This window comes from Sorex fumeus, unplaced genomic scaffold (assembly GCF_029834395.1).
Source record: "Sorex fumeus unplaced genomic scaffold, SorFum_2.1 ptg000047l, whole genome shotgun sequence".
Lineage (NCBI taxonomy): Eukaryota > Metazoa > Chordata > Mammalia > Eulipotyphla > Soricidae > Sorex > Sorex fumeus.
The window spans coordinates 51,001,338-51,014,562 of NW_026606104.1; the positions used below are offsets into that span (position 1 = coordinate 51,001,338).

Consider the following 13,225-nt stretch of genomic DNA (forward strand, 5'->3'; position numbering starts at 1 on the left):
GTTTTTCCTTTTTCTTTATTTTTGGGCCATACCTGGCTATGCTTAAGGCTTACTCCTAGTTCTGCACTCAGAGATCCTCCTGGCAGGGTTCAGGAAACAGGGGATAGAACTAGCATTGGTAGCATGTAAGGCAGATACTTTAAATTCCGTACCATTTCTCTGGATCTAGTAGATTTTTTCTTATTCTTTTAACTGAAGCAGTCTATTCACTTAGTGAATACTTTCTCTTTTGTCTCCTATTGTTTTATGTTATAATCTAGTTAAATGCAAACAGGGCATGATACCGTGGAAATACCTTAGATTATAGTATCAGTGGACTAGAATCTGGTGACTAAAAGAAGTTCCAGTTCCTCAGACAAGAGTGCAAGATTTAGAACACCAGTCTTTCCATACCGTCTCCTCTCATTCACAGCCTAACTTATTTTGCTTTTCTGAGCTTCAGTTTCATCAACTGAACAAAGGCCGTCCTTATGGTATGTCCATAACATTTATCTTCCATCATGACATACTAAATTACTTGGCTCTATGACTGCACATGACAAGACTTCAACAGAATATCTCACTATATATGTTACAAGCTGGATTATGTCTCCCTCAAAATTGATATGTTGAAATCCTAATTCCCAGTAACTCAAAATGTAACTATTTGAACATGGGGTTTAAAGAATAAAGTTAAAATGAACTCTATAAGACTATTAAGCAGTGAGGAGGGGTAGGAAGAGGAAGCCTAGCAGCGACATAAGGGCAGTGGTGGAGAGTGCTGTGATGTTGGTAAAAGTGCAGTAACTTTGTACATCAAAACCAAATATCGGGGCTGGAGAGGTAGTAAAGCAGGTGAGGCTCTGGCCTTGCACAGAGGTGACCCATCTTCAATCCCCAGCACCCCATATGCTCCTCTGAGTCCCATCTGAGTAATCACTGAGCACAGAGCCAGGAGTAAACCCTGAGTACCGCAGGGTGTGACCAAAAAAGCAAACAAAACCTAATGGCAATGCAATTTATCCATGTCACCTAAACCAATATATATATATATATATATATATATGTATGTCTTATGTATGTGTATGTATATGAATTAAAATTTGCAATGTGGGTCCTAATTCAATATAACTGATGTCCTGGTAAGAGGGGATTTGTACATAGGCATATAAACAGGTAAGACCTTGTGGAGAAACAGAGAAAGAGAGACAGAGAGACAGAGAGAGGGAGAACCAATCCTTGATCTTGTATGTGTGAACTCCAGAATGATGAGGACTCAAATCCTGTTGTTGTTTAACATCCCCTCTCTGTTGTACTTTGTAATGGCAGCCCTTGTAAACGAAGACCACACACCTTAGACCTTTTAAACTGGTCAACAGCGGGATCCCTTTTTCTGCAGTTGCCCAGCTTGCGACCGTATGTTCTCCAAATGTCAAGAAAAAGCCTCCTCAGAATGCCAGGCCTGCAGCGTGCACCCATGCTCTTAGGAGAGGGTGCCGCCTGACTCTTGGTTGCTAGCACCAGGAGTTTTCTACTGACGTGACCTGGGACTCCACGGCCCAGGGCCGCGGAAGGGAATGCACATTCATCATGATCCATTCCAGGGTGCTTTCTGCACGCCCCGGGGAGCGCCGCACGGCTGGGTGTGCCGCGTTGGGTGAAGAAAAAGGAGGGAAAGTGCTGCGTCGAAGGCGCCCTGCGCGCTGGAGTAGCGTTGTAAGGTGGGAAGAGAGGTGCTGGACGTGTCTGCTGGGGCACTTTGCACCAACACTTTGCACCAACAGAAGAGGCGAACCGAGCCTGTACCCGGCGCGGGCCTGGGAGCCCGATCTTTCACTGGAGGTCGGAGTGTCGGCTAGCGGTGGGAGGCTCGCAAGGAATCCCAGGGGCCGTTGGCCGTCGGCCGTTGGCCGTTGGGGACAGCCGCTCCAGTCCGACTAGGCGGTGCGGGCGGGCGGGCGCGTGCCCGACACGTCCTCGGGGCACTGCCCCCCTCCGGGCGCGTGCCCGCCCGCCCCACCCCGCCCCCTGGCCCGCTCCGGGCTCGGTGGACCCGGGGCCGCGCACGCCCCCTTCGCCCGCCGGGACCCCTGCCACGCGCGCCCCGCGCCCCGCGCCCCGCGCCCCCTCCCTGTGCGGCGGGCGCGCGCGGCTCCCGCTCCCGCTCCCGCTGGCTGCGGCGGCGGCGGCGGCGGCGGGGATTGTTTTTGTTGTCGCTGAGGCCGGAAGAGCCGCAGGAGCCGGGTCCCTGTCCCCGGGCCGGGCGCCGCCGCCGCCCCCTACCCAGCGGCCGCGTCTCCGCGGCGCCCCCCCAGCGCCAATATTCCGGAGATCAAGCGTTACGCGGCGGCGGCGGCGGCGGCGGCGGCGGCGGCGGCGGGGCCCGGAGCGGGAGGCGCCGGGGACCGGGGCGAGGCGGCCCCGGCCGCCGCCATGGAGGCGCTGGGACCCGGTGAGGAGCGCGCTCGGGCCGGGGTGGGGGGGAGGTGGGCACGGCGCCCCGGCGCCCCACGGGCTCCGGCCAACTCGGGTGTTGGAGCTCTGGCCTCGGGGAAGGGACCCAGGGGCCCCGGGCACCCTGAGGAGGGAGGTGACCCGGGCCTCGGAGGGTGGGGACCGCGCCCCAGCCTGGGGAGATGAGCCAGATTTCAAGGTCTCACTACGGGAGGGAGGCCCAGGAAGGTGACCCGCGGCCCCTGGGAGAGAGGGGACCTGATGCCCCGGCGGGGTGCTGGTGTGTGGCCCCCCGCTCGCGCGGGGCCAGCTTGGGCCTCCGGGGGAGTCGTCTGTGCCAGCTGTCCAGCGGAGGCCTGGCCCAGACCCGTCTTGGAAAGACGCACCAGCTCTTCTCCAGGGTTTTCTTGCTTTGGGGCCGCAGCCCTATTTTCCTTCTCTCTGGCAGAGTTCCATAACCCTCGATTACGGTGGAGAACTCCCCCACAAACACTCCTCACGAACCCCCCGCAAACACTCCTCGCGAACCCCGGAGTCCAGGAGGCAAAGTACTCCTGCTCTCTCCCAGGCCAGAAGTCTCCTGGAATAGGCGCCAATGCCAGGGCGGGTGACTGTGCCCGAGGGCTCGGGGCTGGTGCCTGAGTGACAGGGAACTTAGCAGCCCGCCTGAGTTCTCTTGACGCTGGGTTATGGGGCGTGGAGGAACCGATGAAGGAGAAAGTGGTTGGGAAACTGCCACCCCCGAGAACGGCCTCTGTGATCTCCCCTGCTCTTCCCGAACCAGAGGATCCGCTCTGGTTGAACAGACAGAATCAAATGTCCCGCAGATGGGAGGTCGGTGGGACCCAATAGATTTAGTAATGCAACGGACTTTGTGCAGGTCCAAGCTAGTAATTGAAGAGTTGTAAAACCTGGAGTAAATGCCTTAGAATCATTTCTCCATCTAGAAAAGGAGGGGATCATCTGTATATGGTGCATGATTATTGAGAGAATGAAATGAGATCAAATAGGAAATATGACTGTAGAAACTCATGCAGTTTTGAATGTTTCTTCTCTACCTCCTATGAGTAACTCATAACTAACTATCTCATTTAAACTCTATTGAAAGATATTACTTTACTGTGCACCAGCTGAATTTCTTGGGAAAAATCAGCCTGTACTCTTAGGTACATCCCGGGGATTTTTGTGTGTGCTTGTTGGGTTTCAGGTTTTACAGATTTGAGAACTAAGGATTTCACCCAGAGTGTTAAGGTTCTGAAAATAAATTCCTACCACATTTATAAGATGCGATTAAAAAGTCTCATGTCATATAGGTGTTTTCTGTGCCTGGAATATTTTTCTGTCTGCTGTCTAGCAAATTCTTTTTTGGTGCCACAGTAGCTTGGAAACCCAATTAATAACAAGAAGCTGATTGCTGAGCTAGACTCAGAGCAAAGGGAGTTGATAGTCTTGTGGGATATTTCACCCGGGCTGGCTTAGAACATAGAAAAGCATTCTTGATTCTTTATTGAAACACACCTAGTTATGCTTAACAGTTTTAGTCTTTTTCTACAGAAACACCCTGTTTCTCCATTTTACTTTCTGACTGTCACTTGGAAATACAACAAGGTTACCACTTACTTTGCTTGTATGTTTATAGTTTTGAAAATTATTATTATTATTATTTGGGTTTAGGGGCCATTCCCAGCAATGATCAGGCTTGCTCTTGGCTCTGTGCTCAGGGGAACATATGCATTGCCAGGAATTGAACCAGGGTCGTGCAAACATCTTATCCCTGTACCATCTCGCTGGCCTATTGTTGGTTTGTTTTGTTTTGTTTTGCTTTTTGTTTGTTTTACATGCTGCTTGGTAATTTGGAAAATTTTTATAGCTATCACTTCATTTGATTCTCTGTGAGATTGGCAAGACGCTTTTTTTTTCATTTTTTTTTTTATTAGTGAAACAACATGAGGTACAGTTGTAGACTTACAAATTTTTGTGCTTGGGTTTCAGTTATACAATGATCAAGTACCCATCCCACCACCAGTGCCCATTCTCCACCCCCACCAATCCCAGTATCCTTCCCACCCCCCATCCCCCCATCCCACCCTGCCTCTGTGGCAGGGCACTCCCCCCCCTTTTTTTTTTTTGCTTTTTGGGTCACACCTGGCGATGCACAGGGGTTACTCCTGGCTCTGCACTCAGGAATTATCCCTGGCGGTGCTCAGGGGACCATATGGGATGCTGGGAATCAAACCCAGGTTGGCCGGCTGCATACAAGGCAAACACCCTACCCGCTGTGCTATCACTCCAGCCCCCAGGCCACTCCCTTTTGTTCTCTCCTTTTGGGTCCTGTGGTTTGCAAAAGAGGCATTGGGTGGCAATCATGTTTGGTCTATAGTCTGCTTTCAGCATGTGTCTCCCATCCTGGGCGGATCTTCCCAGCACCCTTTATTTGGTGCTCCCTTCTAAAGCAATTTTAATACCCATTTTGCAAATAAGAGAATAGGTTAAGAGAGATTCCAGGACTTTACCAGTCTCATCATGGTGAAGGGTGCAATAAGAATTAGATTAAGTCATGTAACTCCTAGTCTAATGCCTTACTCTGTTTCAGGCTGACTTCATCTAAATGTGAGTTTATATTTGTTTCATTTTCAAAAGATTTAATTTGCTGATGTTGTTACCAAATGTTTAGATGCCTCCATTATAAAATCCTGGAACCTTTGAGCAATGACTATAACAATTATGCAAATACAGTCATAAAGGTAACTTTATTGACCTTTTACTATTATAAAACTCTAAGCCATATATAGAGAAAGAGCTATCTCTGTCTATCTCTATAGCTATATAACATCACATAGGATCTTCATAACAGCCTTATGATAACACTATTGTTATCACACTGTGCCCATTTTATGGATAAGGAAATCTGAGACATGGAGAGGCTAAGAAGCTGATATAAGGTCATGCAAAGTAGGGAGTGGTAAATGACGATTGAAATTCAGACAGTTTGGTTCCAGAGCTTTAGCCATTGTGCTTTATTTAGTTCTGCGTAGTCGACTAAGTTTAAAGGAAACATCTTTGGGGTCAGGAAAATAGTTCAGGGGCTGGCTGAGCATGTGCTTTGCATGCAGGAGATCTGGGTTGGCTTCCTGGCACCATGTGGTCCCCTGAGCACTGCCCGGAGTGACCTCTTGGCACAGACAGATGTGGCCTGAAAACCCAAAATAAATAGTAAAGAGAACAACTCTGGACATTTTTATAATACAGTTTTTTTTTAATTAAAAAAAATTTGCAGGGGGTGGGCTAGAGTGATAGCACAGCGGGTAGGGCATTTGCCTTGAACACGGCCGACCCAAGTTCAATTCCCAGCATCCCAGAGGGTCCCCTGAGCACCATCAGGAGTAATTCCTGAGTGCAAAGCCAGGAATAACCTCTGTGCATTGCTGGGTGTGACCCAAAAAGCCAAAAAAAATTTTTTTTTTTGTTTTGGTCCCACACCCGGTGGTGTTCAGGGCTGACTCCTGATTCTATGCTCAGGGGTCACTGCTGACAGGCTTAGGGAACCTAAAGGAGTGCTGAGGACTAAACCCTTGTCAGCCACTGTCTCTCTGACCCTAACATAATACAGTTTTCTAATTAAAGCTAAATTTATTAAAAAGAAATTATCATGGCTTGCTTGCATTTCAAGCATGCATGTTTTCTCTCTTGATTATGTACTTCTTTCTCTTCTTTCCTTTTTCCCCCAAACCCAAGTTCTCTCGTACATATATTGCCCTCTCTCACTTTCTCTCTCCCTCTCTTCCCCTCTCTCTACCATCACATATATCTAAATTTCTCTCAGTAAATACTATTTTGCTTCACACAAAAAATAACAAAATAAAAATAAATGATCCCTTACCTTCTAACTTTTATCTCTTCCCAAGGGAGGAAGAATGCATATGTTGTTTACTTTCTCCATTTCTTTCTCTTTGGTATCAAGTATTTTTAAAATTTAATTTTTTATTATTTTGGACCACACCCCCCAAAAAGTACCAGCTTACTCTTGGTACCATGCTCAGGGATCATAACTCCTGGCAGGCTTGGGGGACCATGAGGTGCTGGGGATCAAACCCAAGCCACCCACATGCAAGGCAAGCACCTTACCCACTGTACTATTTCTAAATTACTACCAAGTAATTAAGAGAACTGCAGATATTATAGTATTATGAAGTATATTGGGGGAAATGGGTTCTAGTCAGTATTTAATATCCAAGTCATATCCTTGGGAAAATCATTTGATCCATATTTATACCACAAAGCTAAGTTTCTTCCAGGTTTATGATGTAATGTTTATTAACACACACATGTTGAAATATGCAGTCCTGTATTACCTATTTTATGAAATATTCTCTATCTGAATATGAAGGTTTGATTCATTTATTGTATTATTTACCCTTTTCTTGTTTGTAAAGTCCTGTCACACAGAGAATACATCCCCTGAGAAGTAGGACTCAACTCTATACAATATTTTTAATGTAAATGACATGCTTTTCTTTTGACTAAAGTAATGATCTATTCTTCAGTTTTAGGAATGGTCGAGTTTCTGTTTAGTTTCTATCTGAAACTGCTACATGGGTTATTGATACTGTTCAGTTCAACAATTATTGAATCTCTACAATGAACTGGTACTTGAATTAGCTCTTGAGCAGGTAACAGCAAATTGAAGGTCCATTTCTTATAAGAGTTCATAATCTAGTGGAGAAAACAGAACAATTTAATAAGTTGTTCTCATTCTTATACAAAAAGAACCTTTATCGAGAGGGTCTAGCCACACAGGATATATTTCCTGGGAGATTTGGGAAAGACTTTCCAAAGAGGTCATATGTGACATGAGATTTGAAGGATGAGTAGAACTTTGAATAAATGAATTGAGAGCAAATAATTTTATATGTAAAAATATTTTCAGTTCTTCAAGAATTGGTTTTTAGTTATCTAACAGTACACTTTCATTAAAGTCTTTATTTCAATCTCTCAAATATTGTTGGAACAGAATAGTTTCTTGCTTCCAAGTTTTCTCTCCTTAGAGAATTGTCTTTGTTCTCAGTGAAATGTCATTGCAATAAGAGAAACTGTTGTAACTTTCCATTGTAATCATAGCCCACTCAACACCTACTGATAGCAGAAAAGATGTTTTTTGTCAGGGTGGGAGAATCTTTTAAACCATACCTGGGGGTGCTCAGAGGACCATGTGGTGCCAGGGATCAAATCTGGCTTCCCACAAGCAAAGCATGTGTGCAGTCCAGCCTAAGATGTTTATTTTTTAAGTCAGTGTCTAATTAACATTCTCAAGAAGAAAAGAATAAGATTTTTTAAAATGTACATATAACTCTCAAACTGTTCCCCAAATACTTTTCTGCAGAATATTGATAAGTGTTGATTTTTAAGATGAAAGATTAAAAAAACAGTAAGTGTTCTGGTAGAAAATAAGTGATAAGTTAAACAGATGAACATTTATTTGTTGGAGACTGGAGCAATAGTACCACGGGTAGGTTGTTTGCCTTGCATGCGGCTGACCTGAGTTTGATTCCCAGCATCCCATATGGTCCCCTGAACACTGCCAGGAGTAATTCCTACGTGCATGAGCCAGGAGTAACCCCTGTGTATCACCGGGTATGACCCCACAAAGCAAAAACAAACAAACAAACAAACAAAAAAACCAGATTTATTTGTTACATGATATTTTAGAGAATTTAACATGATTGAGATTATTGGACTTTTTAGGGGAAAGAATGCACAGCTTATTATGAAATCTGTAAGTTTCTGGTTATAGCACCCTTTCTTTTTATGATATATCTTGTGAAGAATCAAAGGAATAATTTGGAATGACCGCTCTGTTTTGATCACTTTTCTCAGCCTCAGCCTCAGTAAGGTAAAGGTAAAGGTAAAGGCCCTCCCGTTGATCGTCGATTTGCTCGAACGGGCCCAGTAACGTCTCCATTGGAGACTTTGTTGTTACTGTGTCTGGCATATCGAATACTCTCGGTAGCTTGCCAGGCTCTCTGAGAGGGGCGGAGGAATCGAACTCGGGTCGGCCATGTTGGCTGCGTGCAAGGCAAACGCCCTACCCGCTGTGCTATCGCTCCAGCCTGCAAGGAGTAAATACTATTATTTTTTACCTTTTACCTTTGTGATCTGGAAATCCCAGGCTGATCAGATTCTAAAATTATCAGATTATAAACAAAAAAAGTAGTGTCATTGATATTTACTATCAGAATTAGCAAGTAAATTGATAAATACAATTGTTATTTAATCTTTGTCTAAACAATAATAATGCAAGCTAATTTGTAGAGAATTAAAGGATCACTTTTAGCCTGAAGATGCCCCCCAAATTCAGAAATGCTTTTATTTTTAAATGCACATCAGTTGTAAGCCTTAGTGTGGATCAATTATAAAATCATAAAAGATTTTATGCAGAAGCTTATATATAAGAGGAGTTCATCAAACTATCTAGTTTTGATATCACCATATTGGAAATAGTAGTGTCTTGACAAACACTTAGAATCTCAGAGAACATGAGGTCAAAGACATCCCAAATTTCAGATAGCATGTGTTCAATGAGTAAGTTCTTATATTGGTAACTCCATCTTCATAAACATCATCACAATGAAAGAGATCTTCTTCATGAGCAAATAGCACATCCCATGTCTTTCAATCTCTTCAGGACCTCCGACCAGCCTGTTTCAGCCACCTCGTCGTCCTGGCCTTGGAACTGTTGGAAAACCAATCAGACTGTTAGCCAATCATTTTCAGGTTCAGATTCCTAAAATAGATGTGTATCACTATGATGTGGATATTAAACCAGAAAAGCGGCCTCGTAGAGTCAACAGGTAAGAATTAGAAAGAGTAGACGTCTAAATATTTTATGGCATATATATTTTATCATTCTCTTCTCTTGATTCTTTTCACACATTTGTTTTGTTTTTCTGTTTCTTCTCTTTTTTAGAATACCCAGCAGTGCTCAGGGCTAACTTTTGGCACAGTACTAGGGGCTCACAGGGAACTTTGATGCACAGGGACCATGCCATACCAGGGACTGAACCCAGTTTCCACATTCAAATCATGCACTGCTGCCCTTTGAGCCATATCCCTGGCCTACGATGTTATATTTCTTGAAAGCAAATTAGCTGTCTTATACTTGGTTATCCTGTATTGATTCTAGCAAAGTACAGGATAAATTATTGTTTAGTCAGTAAATACTGAATGAAGGAAAAAGATTATTCGTTGACCAACGGTAGAAAATTTTCTTTAAATACATGAAGAAATTATTAGTGTTTCATAGAAATTAAAATTTTGTTAGTGTTTGTATCTGATATGTGAAAATATAAACCTAGAGAAGAATCATTTTAAAGTGTCAAAAAAAAAAGGAAACTCAGGGAAATTCTGAGGTTTTTATTATTTTTTTATATTTTGGGTCAAACCTGGCAGAACTCAGGAATCACTCCTGCAGTGCCTGGAGACCATGAGGTGCCATGGGTTGAACTCAAGCCTTCCACATGCAAAGCATATGCAATTGACTCTTTTTTATTTTTTTGCTTTTTGGGTCACACCTGGCGATGCTCAGGAGTTAATCCTGGCTCTGCACTCAGGAATTACTCCTGGCAGTAGCTCAGGGGACTATATGGGATGCTGGGAATCGAACCCGGGTCGGCCGCATGCAAGGCAAACGCCCTACCCGTTGTGCTATTGCTCCAGCCCCATAATTGACTCTTGAGTCATCTCCAAGGCCTGAGAAGTTCGGTTTATTTGTGACATTACCCAAGAGGGGTCCAGATTAAATTAAAGTACTATGCTATGTCTCACAGGAATTCTTCAATTTGAAAGAAATCTTCAACTGTGAAGACATAGTCCCTTTAACAGATCTGTTTCAATGTTATTTGTGGGGCCATATCCAGTGCAGCTTATGAGCTACTAAGGATCCCTCCAGGTAGTACTCGGAGGAGGGCATGTGGTTCCAGGGATTGAACCCAGGACCTCAAAAGGCTTATGCCCTACTACTTGAGTCACATTCCCATCCCCATCACAGTTATTCTGACAGTGTATTATTTATTTCCTTTTATTTTTTTTTCCACATCATGTTAGTGACACTCAAGTAGTTCTTAAAATTAAGGTTCTTGCTCTTTGTGCAGGGGCAATAGCTCAGACTAGTGTGCTTGTCTACATATTAGATGTAAGGAAAAGCAGATAGCCTGTATTATCAGTATGATTGGGAATGGTGATTGGGAGGGGGCACGCAGGCAGTCACTGATCTTTTTCTGTCATCTTTCCCCAAATGGGGACAATGAGGAAGGACCAGATGGAGAGGTCACTGGAATAGGAGAAATCCAGGGTAGACTGAGAAGACAAGGGATTACATTAAGTTGGAAGAATTTACCATCTGAGGTTTTAACCCTTAAGAACATTGAATTTAGTAATATGGTACTCATGGTGAGCTTGAAGGGGAAAAAGGCCTTAAGAAAGTTTAAATGAGATTGAAGAATAATTAGAGAAAAATCCTTAAAAGGATTTTTATGCAAAAAAAAAAAGCTGAGAAATAGTTGTTTTGAGAAGGAGGAAGTGGAGAAACAAGTCTAACGTTTTTATAGGGGTTACACCTAGCAGCCTAGCAGTTCCGAGGACTGTGACCATTCCCAGCAGTACTTGGCCAGATGCCCACAGTGCTGGGCAAGTCATGTTCAGAGGTCACCAGGGCAATCCTCATTGTCTGCTCTTTGCGGGGGCCCCAGGGGCCACATCCTGAGGGTGAGAAAGTGTAATTAAGATAATAGAAGGTGAGTAGTATATAAGAAGTACTCAATGTTATGAATAGATTCTTGAAAACTGATTTATTTTTATTTATTTTAAACTTTATTTTTGATGGGGGCACGCCCATCTGTGCTCAAGGCTTACTCCTGGACTTGCACTCAGGGATCACTCCTGGCAGGCTCAGGGGACCATGTGTGGTGTTCGGGATCCAACCCAGGTTTGCTGCATCCAAGGAAGGTGCTCTACCCCCTGTAAATCATTCTGGCCCCTTGAAAACTAACTTTAAGTGAAGCTACATATACTGAAATTAGTTCTGGCATAAACAAGGGTTAAGTTCTTACATAATTTTTAGTCACAAAACCATTATCAAACTCCTAAGTCCCCAAACTTTCCTAACACTAAATAATAATTTGTTTCCACTCATTCGTCTTTATTGGGGGAGGTGGTGGGAACTGGGCCCATATCCAATGGTTCTATGCTTAGGGAACTCGTGGCAGCACTTGGGACCATATGGGGTGTTGAGATTTGAACTGGGATTTGCCATTTGCAAGATAAGCACCTTAACCTCTATCTTATCTCTTCAGCTCTCAGTCATTCATTTTCTAGCCTACATATTTTATTTCCCTGTGAAAGAAGGCAAAAGCCTATCCTGGCGGCTCAGAGCATAGTCAGGGACCCACCTTGGATGCATGTCATTCGATTGCAAGAAGAACTCACATGTACTACGTGCACTAAAGCTTCCCACACTGTATTTGAGATTAAGTGAGGAAACCAGAGTACCCATAGAAACCCAACATACATGGGAGAATCTGCAAACTCCACACAAGAGTGGGCCTGACTAGAAAATTTTTTTTTTATCAGCATTACCATGAAAGTTGAACAGAGTGGCATTATTTGAGGTCCTACTATATTTGTAGACTAAAAGTAATAATACAGTAGAGAGGGAAAATATGATTCAGGAGAGAGGAAATTTTCTGGAGTCATAGTCAGGGATGTATTAGAATAAGTGGGGTTGTGTGACAAGTATCATTCTAGGTCGAGAGAGAGAGAGAGAGAGAGAGAGAGAGAGTGTTCTGGGCTTAAGGCCTTTGCCTTGCAAGTGACAAACCCTGATTAAGTGCATGCATGATGGTGCATGCATTGCCAGATGTGGCCCCAAACTGCTGAAAAAGAAAAGAAACATTCTAACATGTACTTATGTACTTATGTACTTAACACCACAGCTTTTATTATAAGCATTCTTTTTTTCTTCTTCTTCTTGGGTCACACCTGGAAATGCTCAGGAGTTACCCCTGGCTCTGCACTCAGTAATTACTCCTGGGTGCTCAAACCTGGGTTGACCACATGTAAGGCAAACACCCAACCCATTGTACTATCTCTCCAACCCCTATTATAAGCATTCCAATCACCATAATTTTACAAAGAACATGTAAGAGATAATGTAACACATGCACAGTCATAAAGCTCTTCCACTTACAATTGTTTATGTGACCCGAGGCAGTTACTTGTTTGTTTTGAATTTTTATTTATCTTTTTTCTTGCAAGGTGGTTGTAAAGATTAAAATAAAGGTAGAAATAAAGGAAAAAATAAGTTTAAAAAATACTTTAAAAAGTTAAAATAAAACAGAATGGAAGTGAAAATATCTCTTCACTGTTAAAACTCTTTGTGGTTATTATAATTTAAGTATATAGTCTAAGGCCCAGAGAGTCACAAAGGGCTGAATGCATATAGGAGGCCTGGCTTTGAGCTCCAGCACCTCTGAGTACTGTGGGATGGCCTCCAAACCAAAAAAAAAAAAAAAAAAAGAAAAAAGAATATGAGAAATTTTTCTTCTAGAAATATATACTATTATACTTTCAATTACTTTTTCAGTCGCATTTTTTGTTTATAAACATGCGACTTTCCCAACAGTTTTATTTGTAATACTTCAGCTAGTTAGTGTCTTGTGTTATATTTTGGTTTTTAAAACCTAGCACTTATATGTGGGGCTCACCAACATTGGTATGACACAGTGCCTAGCTTTTCATT

At 43.4% G+C, this 13,225-nt stretch overlaps 1 protein-coding gene across 4 annotated transcripts in view; it reads left to right on the top strand.

Annotated features, from left to right (window-relative positions):
- Positions 1-2,128: 2,128 nt before the first annotated feature.
- AGO4 (argonaute RISC component 4) overlaps positions 2,129-13,225 on the top strand; it is a 37,570-nt gene continuing 26,473 nt past the window's right edge. The window contains exons 1-3 of one of the 4 annotated variants that reach the window (XM_056122743.1): positions 2,130-2,431; positions 5,074-5,177; positions 9,116-9,281. Coding sequence is in view for 1 of the 4 variants with exons in the window: in XM_056122742.1 (XP_055978717.1) it covers positions 2,413-2,431; positions 9,116-9,281 (185 nt within the window). In the remaining 3 variants the exon portion in view is untranslated. Of the gene's footprint in view, positions 2,432-5,073; positions 5,178-9,115; positions 9,282-13,225 lie in introns of those variants that run through there. The other 3 variants (XM_056122742.1, XM_056122745.1, XM_056122744.1) reach the window with 3 other exon arrangements.